General features: G+C 38.4%; 1 protein-coding gene across 10 annotated transcripts in view; it reads right to left on the bottom strand.

The window, feature by feature from the left end:
* Window positions 1-20,005, bottom strand: part of LOC106138905 (copper-transporting ATPase 1) — a 59,349-nt gene that overhangs the window by 20,108 nt on the left and 19,236 nt on the right. For all 10 annotated transcript variants that reach the window (XM_060953057.1, XM_060953058.1, XM_060953051.1 and 7 more), the window contains 11 exons: window positions 19,252-19,376; window positions 18,745-18,863; window positions 17,201-17,362; window positions 10,414-10,499; window positions 9,424-9,538; window positions 7,686-7,849; window positions 4,967-5,067; window positions 4,020-4,145; window positions 2,688-2,874; window positions 1,815-1,912; window positions 762-897 (listed from right to left, as the gene is read on the bottom strand). In XM_060953057.1, the coding sequence (XP_060809040.1) occupies window positions 762-897; window positions 1,815-1,912; window positions 2,688-2,874; window positions 4,020-4,145; window positions 4,967-5,067; window positions 7,686-7,849; window positions 9,424-9,538; window positions 10,414-10,499; window positions 17,201-17,362; window positions 18,745-18,863; window positions 19,252-19,376 (1,419 nt within the window). The remainder of the gene's footprint in view (window positions 1-761; window positions 898-1,814; window positions 1,913-2,687; window positions 2,875-4,019; window positions 4,146-4,966; window positions 5,068-7,685; window positions 7,850-9,423; window positions 9,539-10,413; window positions 10,500-17,200; window positions 17,363-18,744; window positions 18,864-19,251; window positions 19,377-20,005) is intronic.

The following is a 20,005-nucleotide window of genomic DNA, read 5'->3' as shown; positions in this document are numbered from 1 at the left end:
TGACGGCCTCTGTGGCGCAGCGGTAATACGCTTGTCTGTGACACTGAAGGTCCAGGGTTCGAATCCCGGCCAGGGCATAATTAGAAAAGAACTTTTTCTGATTAGGCTGGGTCTTGGATGTTTTTCTATGTAAGTATTTATTATGAAAATGTACTAGTATCGTTGAGTTAGTATCTCGTAACACAAGTCTCGAACTGACTTCGAGGCTAACTCAATTTGTGTAATTTGTCCCGTATATATTTATTATTATTTATTTATTTACATACATACATAATCTTTTCTGTTAATTAGGCTTCCTCGATACAGGCTTGCCTAGTGAGGAAATCATACATACATACATACTCTTTAGTTTGTAAGTGCTCTCTGCAATATATTGTGTGTGTGTCCAGTTTTATAAAAATGTATCTACATATGTACTTCATATTATGTTGCAGCAAATAATAAATCATTTTTCATTTTCATTCATTCATACATACATACATACATCGTATTGAAATAATTAGTTCTACATTCATTCATATTTTTTTAAGGTAGACAATGTGAATTCGTCCACGATTTAGATTTAAGAGATCTATATTGACGTCCGATGAAAATGATGCAGTGCAGTTTGTTCCGCCGCTTCTTCTACACATTGCGCGCTTTGGAAGCGGTAGTAGTTGTAATTAAATTTAAGTGATGTGACGTCAATTAGTGATACCTTGTATCCAATTTTGAGAATAAATCTATTCTATTCTAGGTATTCTACGAGTATTCTATATTACCTTAGCGATATGCTCCAGCCACCTGCCCAAAGACACGAAGACCAGCAACATGGGCGGGGTGTCGAAGAACGTCATTGGACTCGTGTCTTGTAACATGGCCATCGACGCTATCACCACGGCCAGGGAGTAGCCGTAACTGGAACAAGGGTTATTGATATACATACATACGTACATGCATATGATCACGTCTATATCCCTTGCGGGGTAGACAGACATATACATACATTTTCTCTTCAATGCATACGTATGTATGCATTGAAGTATATATGGTCACGTCTATATCCCTTGTGGGGTAGACAGAGCCAACAGCCTTGAAGGGACTGGTAGACTACATTCAGCTGTTTGGCTTTATGATAGAATTGAGTTTCAAATAGTGACAGGTTGCTAGCCCATCGCCTGAAAAAGAATCTCAAATGTGTACGCCTATCCCTTAGTCGCCTTTTATGACATCCATGGGAAAGAGATGGAGTGATCCTATTCTTTTTTTTACTGGTGCCGGGAACCACACGGCACATATATTTACGTCTTTATATATATACGGGACAAATTACACAGATTGAGTTAGCCTCGAAGTAAGTTCGAGACTTGTGTTACGAGATACTAACTCAACGGTACTATGTTTTATAATAAACACTTAAAGAGATAAACATCCAAGACCCAGGCCAATCAGGAAAGTTCTTTTCTTATCATGCCCTGGCCGGGATTTGAACCCGGGACCTCTTTTACAAATACCTTGTGGGGTAGACAGAGCCAAAAGGGTTGAAGACTGATAAGCCACGTTCTCTGTATGGCTTAATAATGGAATTGACATTCAGACAGTGAATGGCTAAAAGAAGAATCCGAAGTGAATAAGTCTAATACTTTAATCGCCTTTTACGAAATCGAAAATGTGAAAAAAAAACGGGGAAAATTATTCTTCCTTAAGGGCTTCAATGATGCCCAAAATAACAATTCCGCGCGGGAGAAGTCGCGGGCACAGCTAGTGTTACATAACGTGTTAAGTTGACGCTTCACAAGCCTATTCGTACAAGTGCGGGGTAGACAGAGCCTTACCTGATGGTGGTGGTCATTGCGATCAATACGTCCATATTAGCTGTGCCGTGTCTTAAAGCTTTGTAAGCCTGCCTGTAGAAGTGCCAACCGCCAATGAACTGAAACAAATTTTTCAAAAATGTCATTAAGGTTTCAATAAATGACTTAGTAGAGGCCGCCCGCGACTACGCCCGCGTGGAATCCCGCGGAAACTCCGGGATAAACAGTAGCCTATATGTCATTCTGAAAAATAAAAATGACCCCGTCCCAATTAAAACTGACTCCATCCCTAGAAAAATTACCCCAACTCCATTAAAACTGGCCCCATCCCTATAAAAATTACCCCAACTCTATTAAAACTGGCCCCATCCCTATAAAAATTACCTCAACTCAATAAAAACTGACTCCATCCCTATAAAAATGACTCCGTCCCAATTAAAACTGACCCCATCCCTATACAAAAGACCCCGTCCCAATTAAAACTGGCCCCATCCCTATACAAAAGACCCCGTCCCAATAGAAACTGGCCCCTTCCCTATAAAAAAGACCCCGTCCCAATTAAAACTGACTCCATCACCATAAAAATGACCCCGTCCGCATTAAAAGTGACCCCCCCCATCCCATCACCACCAGCTCACCACAAGAATGATTCCCATCACCACCAGCTCACCACAAGAATGATTCCCATCACCACCAGCTCACCACAAGAATGATTCCCATCACCACCAGCTCACCACAAGAATGATTCCCATCACCACCAGCTCACCACAAGAATGATTCCCATCACCACCAGCTCACCACAAGAATGATTCCCATCACCACCAGCTCACCACAAGAATGATTCCCATCACCACCAGCTCACCACAAGAATGATTCCCATCACCACCAGCTCACCTGAACGGGCGTGGACAACAGGAACATGACCAGGTTCTCTGCACTCAAACCCGGCACCACGCAGCACATGTCCTTGGCGCTGTGGTGCTCGGACATGCGGCTCATGAAGTACACCATGGCAATCATGCACGGCCCGCCGAATATGAGCGATATAAAAAACGTGTTCCGCCATTTTCTTATTTCCTCCCTGTTGAAAGGACGAGAGGAATTTGGTTATTATTAATTTTACTTATCTATACTAATAAAGCTGAAGAGTTTGTTTGTTTGAACGCGCTAATCTCAGAAACTACTGGTTCGAATTGAAAAATTATTTTTGTATTAAAAATACCATTTATCGAGGAAGGCATTAGACTATAAAACATCACGCTGCAACTATGTATAAGGAGCAAATAAATAATGTAAAATGTAAAAAAAACGGGGAAAATTATTCATCCTTGAGGGCTTCAATGATGCCCAAAATACGGACGAAGTCGCGGGCACAGCTAGTATTATATACTAGAGGCCGCCCGCGACTTCATCCGCATATAAACCCTATAAATACCGCGGGAACTCCGGGATAAAAAGTAGCCTATGTGTTATTCTAGGTCTTCAGCTACCCACACCAAATTTCATCGTAATGCTATCAGTCTTTACAAGACTATTGGCTCTGTCTACCCCGCAAGGGATATAGACGTGACTATATGTATGTATAGTGTACAAGTGGTGACGGTGAGCCTCACCTGTGCTCCAGATAGTCGTTGGCGGGCCTGTTGGTGTTGAGCACGCGAGCTTCGAACCCGAGACTGTTGCTACACTCGCATATAGTGTATAGTGTTCTGTACAGTGTATAGTGTAGTGTATAATGTAAAGTGTATAGTTTATAGTGTAGTGTATAATGAAAAGTGTACAGTGTACAGTGTTCGGTGTATAGTGTATAATGTAAAGTGTATAGTTTATAGTGTAGTATATAATGTAGTGTATAATGTAAAGTGTATAGTTTATAGTGTAGTATATAATGTAGTGTATAATGTAAAGTGTATAGTTTATAGTGTAGTGTATAATGAAAAGTGTACAGTGTACAGTGTTCGGTGTATAGTGTATAATGTAAAGTGTATAGTTTATAGTGTAGTATATAATGTAGTGTATAATGTAAACTGTATAGTTTATAGTGTAGTATATAATGTAGTGTATAATGTAAAGTGTATAGTGTACAGCGTATAGTGTATAGTGTACAGCGTATAGTGTACAGCGTATAGTGTACAGTGTATAGTGTACAGCGTATAGCATACAGTGTATAATGTACAGTGTATAGTGTACAGTGTATAGTGTACAAGTGGTGACGGTGAGCCTCACCTGTGCTCCAGATAGTCGTTGGCCGGCCTGTTGGTGTTGAGTACGCGAGCTTCGAACCCGAGACTGTTGATGCACTCGCATATAGTGCGCGCGCCGATCACATCCGGGTCGTATTTTATTTTGCCTCTAGAAATAAAATGAAATTTTTTTTTTATTTAATGAAATTCTCTTTATAAATGAAATAAAACTAGCATTTAGTAGTGTGGTTACCGGCACCAATACAAAAAAGAATAGGACCACTCCGTCTCTTTCCCATGGATGTCGTAAAACGCGACTAAGGGATAGGCTTACAAACTTGGGATCTTTGTTACGCGACGGGCTAGCAACCTGTCACTATTTGAATCTCATTTCTATCATTGAGCCAAACAGCTGAACGTGGCCATTCAGTCTTTTCAAGACTGTTGGCTCTGTCCATTTTAGATAAAAATTAAATTTATACATAATTATTTTTTATTTATTGTAACAAACTGACAATATATTTTCATCATTTTATTAAGAATTAATTAATTGACTTAACTGACTTGTGTATAATTTTATAATAATTTGCATGCTATAATTCATGGCTAAAACCAGGAGGAAATATGTTTTGTTTTTACACCTTTTGTAAACACTAGTCAAAAGCAAATAAATATTCTATTCTACCCCGCAAGGGATAATAGACGTGACCATATAGGGATATAGACGGCCTCTGTGGCGCAGCGGTATTACGCTTGTCTGTGACACCGGGGGTCTCGGGTTCAAATCCCGGCCAGGGCATGATGAGAAAATAACTTTTTCTGATTGGCCTGCGTCTTGGATGTTTATCTATATAAGTATTTATTATAAAATATAGCATCGTTGAGTTAGTATCTCGTAACACAAGTCTCGAACTTACTTCGAGGCTAACTCAATCAGTGTAATTTGTCCGGTATATATTTATATTTATATGTATGTATGTATGTAATTACCTCGCCGTGAGCAATGCGACAGAACAGGACGTCACCCCGCTCAGTTTGAGCAGACTCTTCTCGATTTTGTTGACGCACGAAGCGCAAGTCATTCCTGTTATCTGTGATGGAACGATAAATAACATTTAATGTTAAACAAATTACATATATTACAATCAGCTCATGTATATTTCAAAAGATATATAAATAACTTATGAAAATAATCTATACATACATACATATAATCACGTCTATATCCCTAGCGGGGTAGACAGAGCCACCAGTCTTAAAAAGACTGATTGGCCACGCTCAGCTGTTTGGCTTAGTGATAGAATTGAAATTCAAATAGTGACAGGTCGCTAGCCCATCGCCTCAAAGAGGAATCTCAAGTTTATAAGCCTATCCCTTTGTCGCCTTTTACGACATCCGTGGGAAAGAGATGCAGTGGTCCTATTCTTTTTTGTAATGGTGCCGGGAACCACCGGGACATATTTATTTTAAATGTTTTCTCTGTAAGTGAAATGTAAATTTCATTGAGAAATAAAGTTCTTCAACCACAAACTAGAGGGCGCTCGCGACTTCGTCCGCATGGAAACCCTATCAAGCCCGCGGGAACTACGGGATAAAAAGTAGCTGTACTACTCTGTCAAGAAAGTAGCAGGAAAAGATCAATAATACACAAACTGTTTGTTATTCATCCAAATTTATTTAATCACCTTCAAAATATGCTCCTTTAGAAACGATACACTTAAGCCAACGAATAATCCAATCATCAAAACATTTTTTAAACGCTGTTTCCGGAATTGAGGTCAGTTCTCGCCGCGAATTCTCTTTTATGTCTTCTACCGATTGAAAACGGGTGCCACGAAGTGGTAATTTGAGTTTAGGAAAAAGAAAAAAGTCGGCTGGAGCCATATCTGGTGAATATGGTGGTTGCTCGATGGTATTTGTTGAGTGTTTGGTTAAAAATTCGTTCACAATGATGGCCTTGTGCGAAGGTGCATTATCATGGTGCAAAATCCAAGAATTTTCTTTCCACAAATCTGGCCTTTTTCGTCGGATTTGCTCTCTTAAACGCCGCATAACACTCAAATAATATTCCTTATTTACCGTTTGACTTTCCGGCAAGAATTCCGAGTGCACAACACCGCGATAGTCAAAGAAAACAGTCAACATGACTTTGACTTTTGAACGACTTTGGCGTGGTTTTTTCGGTTTCGGTTCAGTTGGAAGGCGCCACTCCGAAGCTTGTTGACTAGTTTGCATGTCAAACTCGTAAACCCACGTCTCGTCACCAGTAACAATGCGTTTCATGAATGTTGGGTCGGAATTGACTCGTTCTAGCATGTCCTCAGCGACTCTCATGCGATTGAGTTTTTGAAAAAAATTCAGGTCTTTTGGGACTAGCCGAGCGGCAACATGTTTCATACCCAAATTATTAGTTAAAATGGTACGGATCGACTCGTGAGATACAGAAAGTTCGGTGGCTATCTCTCTCAAAGTTGAATGAGGATTTTCAGTCACTATTTCCTTCACTTTTGCGATTTTAACTTCAGTTGCAGACGTTGATGGCCTACCAGAGCGAGGCAAATCTTCCATCACATCTCGACCGCTTTTGAACGCTTTGTACCACTCATAAGCACGAGTTTTTGATAAAGTCGATTCACCGTAAGCCTTCTGTAACATTTTCAGTGACTCCGAACACGATATTCCATTGGCAATGCAAAATTTAAGACAAACTCTTTGTTCGATGTTTTTATCCATTATGAAATTAGCAATACACACTAGATATGATATAACTAAAAATAGCACTGTATTTAATGTAAACAACAGATGCAACTCAAACTCCGCGCCAAAATGGAAAACAGTTGTGCCAATCTAACAACAACAAAAAAAACAAAAATTTGAATTTGGAACCATAAATAAATAATCCATTCCCGATACTTTTCTGACTGAATGTATATGTTATTCTGAGTCTTCAGCTGTCTACTTAACAAAATTCATCGTTATCGGTTCAGTTGTTTTTGCGTGAAATTGTAACAAACATACATACTGACATATTCACAAAATTTCGCATTTATAATAATATAAGTAGGACTAGCTGTCCCGGCAAACGTACTCGTATGTTTTTCCATATAAATAATTTTTAATCAATTTCTAGTTAAAAAAATGGTTAAGTGTGGACAACCCTTATCACTGAGGGGTATGAAAAATAGATGTTAGCCGATTCTCAGACCTACCACCACTCTGGAGAGGAGCCCGGGGTGTGCCTTTGACCATGGATCCTGGATTGGGTGAGACAAATTATCACACGAAGCGACTCCCGTCTGACCTCCGCAACCTTTGCAGGGGAACCCGACCCTTATAGGTTAGTATTCAAACTAACGTAGGTCTATCACTTAAAAAATAGTTTCCGACCTTCGTTTTGCAGGGGAACCTGACCCGTACGGGTTAGTATTCAAACTAACGTAGGTCGATAACTTGGAAAACAGTCAATAGGTACATGGCCATGAACCTATCTCGAATCTGATCATGGCTACACCATCCATATATAACTGGTGACCGACCTTCACGACCAGCTCCTTCTCCCCTCCATCATCCTCGCTGATGACGTCACTGGGACAAGTTATCACCCGAAGCGACTGCCGTCTGACCTCCGCAACCTTTGCAGGGGAACCTAACCCGTATGGGTTAGTATTCAAACTAACGTAGGTCTAAAACTTGGAAAATAGTGTTCGACCTTCACCACCAGCTCCTTCTCCCCTCCATCATCCTCGCTGATGACGTCACTGGGGAAGCCCAGCTCCGTGATACTCCTGGCCACATCCGCCGCTGATATCTTGCGCGGGCAATACGTCACATCCGCTTTGGCGGCTAGTAACGCAATATTTATCGAGTGTACCCCTGTGGAATGAATATAAGATACATAATACATGTATTCACATATGCCAAGTTTAAAGGTTTCATGCAGGTGAAATAAATGAATAAATAAATAAACAAATAAATTAATAAATCAACAAATTAATAAATAAATCAACAAATAAATAAATAAACAAATAAATAAACAAATCAACAAATAAATAAATTTTTTATTTTCAAAAACTCTTTACATAGGTAACACAGTTGTAGATTGGTGCCACCTTTTAAGCTTTATGGAAGCGAAATGTTTATGAAATAGGGGAAGACCGAAAAAAAGATAGGTGGACGGCGTAAAGGATGGTATGAGTAGAATGGGTGTGACCAGTGAGATGACAAGTGACAGAAGTAATTGGACAAAACTAACATACTGTGCCGACCCCGCGTAGAAAGTGGGAGAAGGTAACGATGAAGAAGACACGCATACATATGCCGTGGGGTTTCCGGCGTCAGTTAAAATAAAAGAATAGGACCACTCCGTCTCGTCTCCGTGGACGTCGTAAAAGGCGATTAAAGGATGGGCTTATTGACTTGGGATTCTTCTTTTAGGCGATGAGCTAGCAACCTGTCACTATTTGAATTTAAATTCTATCATTTAGCCAAACAGCTGAACGTGGCCTGTCAGTCTTTTTTTTAAAAGATTGTTGGTTCTGTCTGTCATGTATAATATGTCAAGTATATACGGGACAAATTACACAGATTGAGTTAACCTCGAAGTAAGTTCGAGACTTGTGTTACGAGATACTAACTCAACGATACTATATTTTATAATAAATACTTATATAGATAAACATCCAAGACCCAGGCCAATCAGAAAAAGTTGGATTTTTTGGATGGATCAGGACCGAACCCGGGACCTTCGGTGTCACAGACAAGCGCACAACCGCTGCGCCACAGAGGCCGTCAATATATACATATACATATATATATATGTATATGTATATATATATACATATATGTAAATATATATATATATATATATATATATATATATATTTATATATTTATATATATATATATATATATATATATATATATATATATATATATATATATATATATATATATATATATATATATATACAGGGTGACATTTTAAACAACTGCATCCGTTTAAACATAGACTATACCTATGCTTCTGAGCAATTTGAGCCTATTTTTATTTAAATTAAACGTCATCATTTTCACATTTAAAAACTAAACATGTAAATAAATGTCTGAAAAATAAATTATTTTTCTAGTACCAAGATCAAGTAAAGTACAGAGTTGTCGAGATCGCTCAGCTGAATGAATTGTGTCGTTGACCTCTGAATCTTACGCGTCGCTTTTCCGCCGGCCGGGGTGATATGACGTATTTAGGATCGTGGATTTTGATACTTTTATTTTTTTTCGTACTTTCTGAAATATTAACCGATATTTTTCTTTAAACGTTTTTAAATATCCTTTAGATGAGTTCACTTAACAGTTAAATTTATGCAGTTGAATTAAAAGTCAGCCTGTATATATATATATATACCTATACACCTGCAAAATGTGATTATATGTTATGTTACGTCACTCACCATACAATTTGTTGCAGTGTTTCTCTATAGCGGCGACGCACGACGCGCATGTCATCCCTTTCACTCCGAGCGTACACCGCGACAGAGGCTCCGATTCTGGAGTAGGTGTCACGCCCTGGATGAACGGAAATACAAAAATAAATAAATATATATATATATACGGGACAAATTACACAGATTGAGCTAGCCAGCCTCGAAGTGAGTTCGAGACTTGTGTTACGAGATACTAACTCGACGATACTATGTTTTATATTAAATACATACATACATATGGTCACGTCTATATCCCTTGCGGGGTAGACAGAGCCAAGAGTCTTGAAAGACCAAATGGCCACGTTCAGCTATTTGGCTTAACGATAGAATTGAGATTCAAATAGTGACAGGTTGCTAGCCCATCGCCTAAAAAAAATCCCAATTTTGTAAGCCTATCCCTATAATAATATATACGGGACAAATTACACAGATTGAGTTAGCCTCGAAGTGAGTTCGAGACTTGTGTTACGAGATACTAACTCAACGATACTATATTTTATAATAAATACTTATATACATAAACATCCAAGACCCAGGCCAATCAGAAAAAGTTCTTTTCTCATCATGCCCTGACAGGGATTCGAACCCGGGACCTCTAACATCAAGCCAAACAGCTGAACGTGGCGGAACAGTATATCTTAGACTGTTGGCTCTGCCTACCCCGCAAGGGATATAGACGTGATTATATGTATAGTATGTTCCTCTGACTGCGTCATCACCTTCTACAAAGTAAGCTTTCAACCTAAGGCTTCAGGTTCATAACAAGGTTTCAATTTGATATCACAATACTCAATAATACAAAGGTACCCGAAACCGCCGAGCTTGCATGAAGAGAGTTATGAATGTGGATGAAGCGAAAGGAAGTATGCAGAGATAGTGGCAAGTGGAAAGAGGTAATCTCTGCCTACCCCTCCGGGAAAGAGGCGTGATTTTATGTGTGTATGTATGTATACTCACATTGGCCTGAGTTTTACTCTTGGCAGGAGAAGGTGGTTTGATGCCGTCACCTGATCCTTGGTCACTCCTACTCGGAGACGAGGTGTCTGCAACAAAGAGGAATATGATTGATGCAAAAGTTTGTTGATAAAAAAAATATTTTCTTTTTTAAATGATGATTGATAAAAAAAAAACTAAACGTAATTCCTTATCGTCATGCTGCTTTTTTAGAGAGTGAAGAAAAAGAATGAATATTGACGGAATGTAATGAAGATAAGGATGACGAATGACAGAAAAGAGTGAAGGATTGAATGAAGTCTCAATGGTGGACATAAGAAAAAAAACACGTAATTGAAATTAGACGAAGATTATTAGTGCAGTAGGTTTGATAAAACGGACTGAAGGTTTGATGAATGAAGAAAAGGACTTAATATTGACAGATAGTAATGAAGGAAGTAAATGAAAAAAAAATGACGACCAAGCGTGAACAATTATAAATAACGGTAACAAATGGATATTGACGGTAAAGAATGAAGGAATAAAAAATAACCACCCCATACATTCATATGATCACGTCTATATCCCTTGCTTGGTAGACAGAGCCATCAGATTTGAAAGACTTCACAGGCACACGTTGAACTGTTAAACAATTACCTGCTTATTGTCCTGGGTCTTGGATGTTATCTATATAAGTATTTATTATAAAATATAGTATCGTTGAGTTAGTATCTCGTAACACAAGTCTCGAACTTACTTCTACTACTAGTTCTACATTCATTCATGTTTTTTTAATGTAGATGTAAATGTGCATTCGTCCATGTGAAGTACGGTTCTCGCAGCCACCGCATGCGCACGTTTCTATGAGCCATTCCGAGCAAAACCAGTGATCTAGACCTCACTCTTACGACCCTTAACACCGTGTCACCGTGTCTACGGTCGCTGGACGCAGACGTACCAACAAGACCAATCCACAAGACCTCCGGCCTACGGCGCTTAACCCGGGCGCTCAGTGTCTCGCACGAATGGTTTCTACATTTACAAAGAAGTGGACACTCTGTAGCTCCTTCTCGCACCTATGCTATTCTAAGTTAAGTGAAGTGAAACAGTGCAAGTGAATGATTTAAAATTAAGCTACCGCCGCTTGCGATTATATCACAGAAGAAATCATACCAAATAATTATAAACCTGTTCATTATATCACAATAATAATACTGTTGCCTATTAGAGCTAAGTAATAACAAAAAGTTTAATAATTTATAGCCTGGCCAGAGTTTCGAAGCAAAATAATAATTACAACAAAAGGATTACTTGCAACTTATATCTATCCAGTCCAGAAAGGTGAATCAGCTGTGTGCCTACGCATTTTCATTTTCTACTATTTGTCAGCCTATCTTTTTCATTTGACTACGGCGCCGTAAAGCGGGTGATACTAACGATTCCCGAAAATAAAGCTTTTCCATGCCATTAAAGCGTACTCCACCAACAACACCAAATATGTCAAAATCAGACACTGATTTGTCAATCCCTCGCACCGAAATAAGTTCTGAGGACCTCCTTCACAATATTATCACACGACATAAAAGGCCGCGTCAGGGCTCCTCATCACCTACCCAAGTGAATCAATTTAGCAGTGATTTGAGGGAAATGATGGAGGCACTCCACACATCATCTATTAATCAACAAAAAATGATGAATAAACTAATAGAAGAGGTCGCTGAGATCAAAAAACAAAATATTAAAATCCAAAAATCTAACGTGCAAATTGAAAATACCTTGGAAAGCCTAAAAAATAGTAATGAAAATATGTTGAAAAGAATACAGCTTCTTGAAAAAGAGCGCTTTGATCAACAAAACTACATAGTCAGCCTAGAGAAGAAAATAGAGAACATGCAGCAGACTTCTCGTCCATCCAATGTTGAAATACGAAATGTTCCAGCGGTCCAGGAAGAATCGTTTACGGACCTGACGGCCCACCTACAAAATATAGGACAAGCACTACATGTGGAAATCCAACCCTCGGATATACGTGACACTTACCGCATAGGAAAGAATAAAATAATCGTTGCCGAATTTCAATCTGTTCACCTGAAGAATAAAGTTTTGGCAGCGGCACGCAAATATAATAAAGATCACAGTGGAGACCAACGACTCAACACTTCCAATATTGGCCTTGCAGGGGACCCCACCCCCATATACATATCCGAGTACCTTGCAGGAAGCAACAGGAAGCTGTTCTACGAGGCCCGAGAATACGCTAAAGCCAACAATTACAAGTTTTGCTGGACCGGAAACGGAAATATTTACATGAAGAAGGATGAGCAATCGAAAGCGATTCGCGTAGACTCTGAAATCACGCTGAACTCTCTCCTAACAAAACAATGACTATATGTCAGTACAAACCATTTGTCTGTATTGTTTGAGCCTTTTATTATGAAAATTTCTTACAATATGTGTTTTTGCATTTACTTAGCCTATCCTTATTTACAAATTTATCTGTTTAATAACATTTGCTGGGAATATAAAAGTTTCATATTATATAATCTACATACATCACTTATATCACACAAACCATATACATATATTATAACACTTACACTTAATTCGTTATACACAACACAAAATATGAAAACGTATCTTGATAAGCATAATTGTCTATACTTAATGACCTTCTTTTTGTGGTACAGTGCGCAATTCCAACTCTATTTAAAAAATAATAATACAATAAATTTATTATTAAAAATAATATGACAGATATCAGCTCTTATTTCAATGAGTTGGAGGCGCTTAATGTATCACAAAGTTATTTATGTGCACCGGATCAATGTTTCAAATATATAAATTGTAATAAAAAATCTCTGACTGTTATTCATTTGAATATTTGTAGCATAAACTGCAACTTTGACCAATTCCAAACACTTCTTTCAACTTTAAACATACAATGTGATATTATTATCTTAACAGAATGTTGGTTATCAGTTACGCCATATCTCCCTAAATTGAATAACTTTACATCATATCAAACGATAGATGATGGCAATCAAAATGCAGGCGTCGTTATATACATTAGAAACACCTTGGATTGTAATGTCTTCGAACCTAAAATTATAAAGGAAGCTGATTGTCTAGTTTGTACACTTGGAACGGAGTTCGCTTTCATAGCTGTTTATAGATCACCATCATATAAAAACACAGACATATTCTTAAATTCTATCAATGATCTTCTATTGACCCTAAAATCCTATAAAACAGTTGGTTTAATGGGAGATCTTAATATAGATATAAACACTTGTGACAGCGATAACCGTTCTGACAATTACCTCAACCTGATGGCAGCACACGGTTTGCTTCCGACGTATACCTATCCCACTCGACTGCAAAAATGTATTGATCATATTTTATTAAAAACTGATAAAAATTCCACTGCAATAGTTCTCGAATCTTCTATCACCGATCACTATCCAACATTGCTGTCGCTTCAGTTGACACGAGAAAAATCTGTTAAATCCATAACACGTACTAAAATAAACTATGAACAAATAAAAATTGACCTAGCTTCTTTTGATTTTTCGCAAATAAAACAGCATCAAAACGTAAATTCTGCTACAGATCTTTTGGTTTCATCAGTCAGTGATATAATAAACAAAAACACCGTTAGGTACACACCCCCCCGTAGTAAGAGAAATCTGAAGCCTTGGATTACTCCAGGCCTTCTACGCTGCATACGAAATCGAGACCGAATGCATAAACAATTAAAAAAACAACACAATAACGTCACGCTTGCGATTACTTATTCAAGATACAGAAATTATATCAATAAACTTTTGAAGAAATTGAAGAAAGAATACAATAGGCAGGCTCTAATGAGGACGAAAAATGATCCCAAATTAAAATGGAAGGCGATCAAAGAAATCACAAATATTGCACCATCACGCGTTAGTTCTAAAGCCCTCCTAAAGTCTACACATGATCCTACCAAATCTGTGAATGAGGTTAATAACTACTTTGTAAATGTTGGGAGAAACTTAGCTAATACAATAGGGCAAACTAATAAAACTTCATTTGTACCTCCCACAGCACCAGTTTCATCCCCTCGAAACTCCTTTGCTCTTTTTAATGTCACTAATGACGAAATTAATGACCACATAATGAATTTAAGAAGAGATTGCGCTACTGGGTGGGACAACATTTCATCCCGTATTCTGCAATCATCACGTGAAATTTTTGTCCCATTACTAAGACATATCTTTCAACTATCACTCACAAGTGGAGTTTTCCCAGATGCATTTAAGAAAGCCATCATTCATCCAATTTATAAGGGTGGTGATGGAGACGATGTCACCAACTATCGTCCGATATCTGTGCTTACTGCAATGTCAAAATTATTGGAAAAAATTATTAATTCTCGGCTACTCAGATACCTTAATGCTAATAATATAATCTCAAATAATCAGTATGGTTTCAGAGCGGGTAGATCGACGGAGGATGCAGTATCTGCACTGGTTGATGACATAGTTGACTGCTTTGAAAAACAGAGAAAAGGACTAGGATTATTCCTAGATCTATCAAAAGCCTTCGACACCGTCTATATCCCCAAACTTCTTTTAAAGTTGGAGGCTGTCGGTATTCGTGGTGTGGCTTTGGATCTTTTTAGAAGTTACCTGTCTAATCGGACACAAAAAGTAAAAATTGAAGAATACACAAGTGAAGAGGAGTACATAACAACTGGAGTCCCGCAGGGAAGTGTCCTTGGCCCCACACTTTTCATTATATATATCAATGATTTGTGCAAACTAACAATTCCTTTTTGTAACATATATACTTATGCTGATGACACAGCTTTATTAGTATCCGGTCGCTCATGGGAAGAAGCCCAAATACATGCAGAATCAGCCTTGGCCGTTGTTATGTCTTGGTTATCTGATAACCTACTCTCGCTTAATTTATCAAAAACTAATTGTTTGCCATTTGGACTTAATTCGACAACACTTCCTTCACATCACAATTTTGTAATCAAAGCCCATATATGCCAAAACCTGACCCCGAATTGCACTTGTTCAGTTATCCCCCAAGTAACTAACGTCAAATATCTTGGTATTATTCTAGACCAAAAATTAAAATGGCTACTACAAATTAAGTCGCTTATTTCTCGCGTGCGGAAAATGATATTTGTCTTTAAAAATCTTAGAAACGTGGCGGATTCTGATACACTGAAAAATACCTATTTTGCCCTATGTCAGTCTATTCTAATGTATGGTGTTCGGGTCTGGGGGTCAGCAGCAAAAACAAACTTACTGCCATTGGAAAGGGCACAGAGGGCTGTCCTTAAAGTGATGACACGTAAACCATACCGTTACCCAACCTCTCAGCTTTACACCGACGTAAAAGTGTTGGCAGTGAGGCAGCTCTTTGTGTTACAGACGGTACTTAAAAAACACTCTCTGCTAAAGTTTGACCCAAACCTCAACGCTAACCGACGACGACATCTTCAGTATAAGGTTTGCATAATACCACAACACAGAACATCAACAGCAGCCAGAAACTTCAGTGTATTAGGCGCAAAACTTTATAATAAATTAAACAAAGAAAGCAATATTTACTCATGCTCAAAATTTGTTTGCAAAAAACGTGTGCAAAAATTTCTACATTCATTAAATTACGACGAAACCGAAAACCTGTTACTCTAACTGTCTTCCATTCTGTATCCAAATCCTGCTTTCAATTTCCTAACAAACACACATTTATTTTCACACAACCCACACACACACACAAACACATACACACTTCACACATGCCACCTTTTGTACCCAGCAAATCAATTTAGTTAAGTTTCTAGCTAAGGCTTCATTTCTTTAGTAACTTTTAAATAAGGTTTCCCAAAAATAACAGACTAGTCTAGTTTGGGAAACCTAGATCATTACTCTGTTCTTATTGCCATAAGCACTAAACTCTATAAATTTCCCTGCCACCCCGGGGCAGCGGTCTCTGAGATACAGACTAACGTCTAGTTCAGAGATTGATTGTGTCTGGTTGGGGCCGGGGACTTTATAATACAATTATATAAACATGTACTTACTCCCTTTGTGTATTATGTAATGTGTTCTATGTCATAATGGCTAATAAAGAATTTATTTATTTATTTATTTATTTATTCATGATTTAGATTTAAGAGATCTATATTTGTATATTGACGTCCGATGAAAACGCTGCAGTGTAGTTTGTTCTGCCGCTTCTTCTACACATTGCGCGCTTTAGAAGCGGTAGTAGTTATAATTAGATTTAAGTGATGTGACGTCAATAAGTGATACCTTGTATTCAATTTTGAAAATAAATCTATTCTACATCGAGGCTAACTCAATCTGTGTAATTTGTCCCGTACCTATATATTTATTATTTACTAGCTGTCCCGGCAAACATTGTTTTGCCATATAAATCACTTTTAAGTAATTTCTAGTTAAAAAAAATGTTAAGTGTGGACAATCCTTAACACTTAGGGGTATGAAAAATAGATGTTAGCCGATTCTCAGACCTACTGCAGTGCAGTTTGTTACCGCTTCTTCTGCACTGACGCCTTGGAAGCGGCAGTAAACTTAGTTTTTAAGTAATTTATTTGACGTCAACCAAGTTGTTAAACCATACGACAATTATTAAGCGATATAATAGTATCCTATAATAATGAATAAAAAATTTTGTTTTTTTTTTTTTTTACTGAAAATGCATGCAAAATTTGGTTAAAATCGGTAAAGCCGTTTCGGAGGAGTACGGAGACAAACATTGTGACACGAGAATTTTATATATAAGATTTACCTACCTGTAACTAAGGAATTGGATTCAACTCTCGCTTGGAACCCCAGAGCGTTCACCGCGTCGGCAACATGTTGCGGCGACATGTCGCGCGAGCAGATCACGCGAGCGCTGCCCCGGGGGAGATCCACTGCAGCCCGCATCACGCCCGGGAGCGAGTTCAGAGCCCCTGGAAACATACATACATACATCAACACTATATCCTATCCTACTACTATTATAAAGGCGAAAGTTTGTATGGATGTTTGTTACTCTTTCACGCAAAAACTACTGAACCGATTACCATGAAATTTGGTATGTAGGTAGCTGAAGACCCAGAATAACACATAGGCTACTTTTTATCCCAGAGTTCCCGCGGGATTGATAGGGTTTCCATGCGGACGAAGTCGCGGGCGGCCTCTAGTAATATTATAAAGAGGAAAACTTTGTTTGTTTGGTTGTAATGAATAGGCTCAAAAACTACTGGACCGATTTTAAAAATTCTTTCACCATTCGCAAGCTACGTTATCCACAAGTAACATAGACTATATTTTATTTTGGAAAAAATAGGGTTCCGTTATAATATATAAAAATAATTGGCAAAACAGCGTTTGCCGGGTCAGCTAGTACATACATAAAATCACTACAAGTCTTCTAGATAATCTTTTATCAAATTCCTCTTTATACTCTTCTTTCTTTCTAATCACAGCTTTCTTAACCAAATCTTTCATTTTCTTATATTCCTTACGTGCTTCATTCACAAATCAAATCAAATCAAAATAATTTATTTGTAAATACAGGTAAATACAAAGATGTCAATACAATTAAGGTGCTCTGTATTTTGCCAAAGAGGCGTACAAATATAAAGTCATAAATAAAAAATAAAATAATTAACACATCTTCATCTATAACCTCTTGCATTCTTATGTTAGCTTTTGCTGCTAACAAATCCAGCCATGCTATCTAACAAACATACATACATAACATACATATGGTCACGTCTATATCCCTTGTGGGGTAGACAGAGATAACAGTCACCACTCCATCTCGTGTGGAGAACAGTCACCACTCCATCTCTATCCCATGGATGTCGTAAAAGGCGACTAAGGGATAGGCTTACAAACTTGGGATTCTTTTTTTAGGCGATGGGCTAGCAACCTGTCGCTATTTGAATCTCAATTCTATCATTAAGCCAAAAAGCTGATCGTAGCCTATCAGTCTTCACAAGACTGTTGGCTCTGCCTACCCCGCAATGGATATAGACGTGACTATATGTATGTATGTATAAAAACATACACACAAATCAAACTGAGAACCGTACCACATTATTATTTATGAAGGCGATTAAAAATTAAGATTAGGATTATAAGATACTAGCGACCCGCCCCGTCTTCGCACGGGTGCAAAATTCGGAAAAAATTATACATAAAAACCTTCCTCTTGAATCACTCTCTACCTGTTACAAAAAAACCGCATAAAAATACGTTGCGTAATTTTAAAGATTTAAGCATACAGACAAACAGACTTAAATAGCGACTTTGTTTTATACTATGTAGTTGATTAAGGCATCACCTTCAACAGTGTTGACACACGACTGACAAGTCATCCCCTCCACAGACATCAGCACCTCCGTCTCCCCACCAGACATGTCTATAAGTAGGTCTGTGGGTATCTCATTCGGTAGCAATTGTCTGAAATTAAATTATTACAACTGTTAAAACCCTTCTATATATATATGTAGATAGGGATAAAGACGTGATTATATGTATGTATGTATGTGCATACATACATATGGTCACGTCTATATCCCTTGCGGGGTAGACAGAGCCAACAGTCTTGTAAAGACTGATAGGCCACGTTCAGCTATTTGGCTTAAAGATAGATTTGAGATTCAAATAGTGACGGGTTGCTAGCCCATCCCCTAAAAAAAGAATCTCAAGTTTGTAAGCCTATCCCTTAGTCGCCCTTTACGACATCCATGGGAAAGAGATAGAGTGATCCTATTCTTTTTTGTATTGGTGCCGGGAACCACACGGCATAATAATACAAAAGTGAAAAAATAGTGTGAGAGAAATTTACTTAGTCTCGTCTTCTTGGTCCAGCGGCGCGTCAAACCCCATATCCTCTATGTGAGAGCGGATAACGTCCACCGTGCACAGGCGAGGGTCATATCTGAAGTAGCCGGCATTCTCTGATAACTCCACCTGGGGGGGGGGCAAAGATACATACATACATACATACAATCACGTCTATATCCCTTGCGGGGTAGACAGAGCCAACAGTCTTGAAAAGACTGATAGGCCACGTTCAGCTGTTTGGCTTTATGATGGAATTGAGATTCAAATAGTGACAGGTTGCTAGCCCATCGCCTAAAAGAAGAATCCCAAGTTTATAAGCCTATCCCTTAGTCGCCTTTTACGACATCCATGGGAAAGAGATGGAGTGGTCCTATTCTTTTTTTATTTGTGCCGGGAACCACACGGGGCAAAGATAGAATGGATTAATAATGCGATAGGCGGACCCTGGGCTCCTGTTTGCAGAGATGATTCCAGTCTTAACGCCCAGGGGATGATGAGGAATGACATACCGGACTTCTTCCCCTGATAACATGTCTGATAAAAGGAAACAATAAAGAAAACACGCATGACACCGTTATTTGTATGGTCTACTCAGAAGACCAATAGAGCGCGAACCTTTCTTGCCATAAAGTTTTCATCCAGAACCCACTGGTCTACTCAGAACACCAACATTTTGTTGGTCTTCTGAGTAGACCTAATACTACTGAGTTGAATCTCTGAACAACAGTCGTGGGCGGGTAAAACAGATCCCCAAT

The sequence above is a fragment of the Amyelois transitella genome, chromosome 30 (genome assembly GCF_032362555.1).
Source record: "Amyelois transitella isolate CPQ chromosome 30, ilAmyTran1.1, whole genome shotgun sequence".
Classification (NCBI taxonomy): domain Eukaryota; kingdom Metazoa; phylum Arthropoda; class Insecta; order Lepidoptera; family Pyralidae; genus Amyelois; species Amyelois transitella.
Note: the sequence above shows the minus strand (reverse complement) of the source record. Positions and strands in the feature narration are given on the sequence as shown.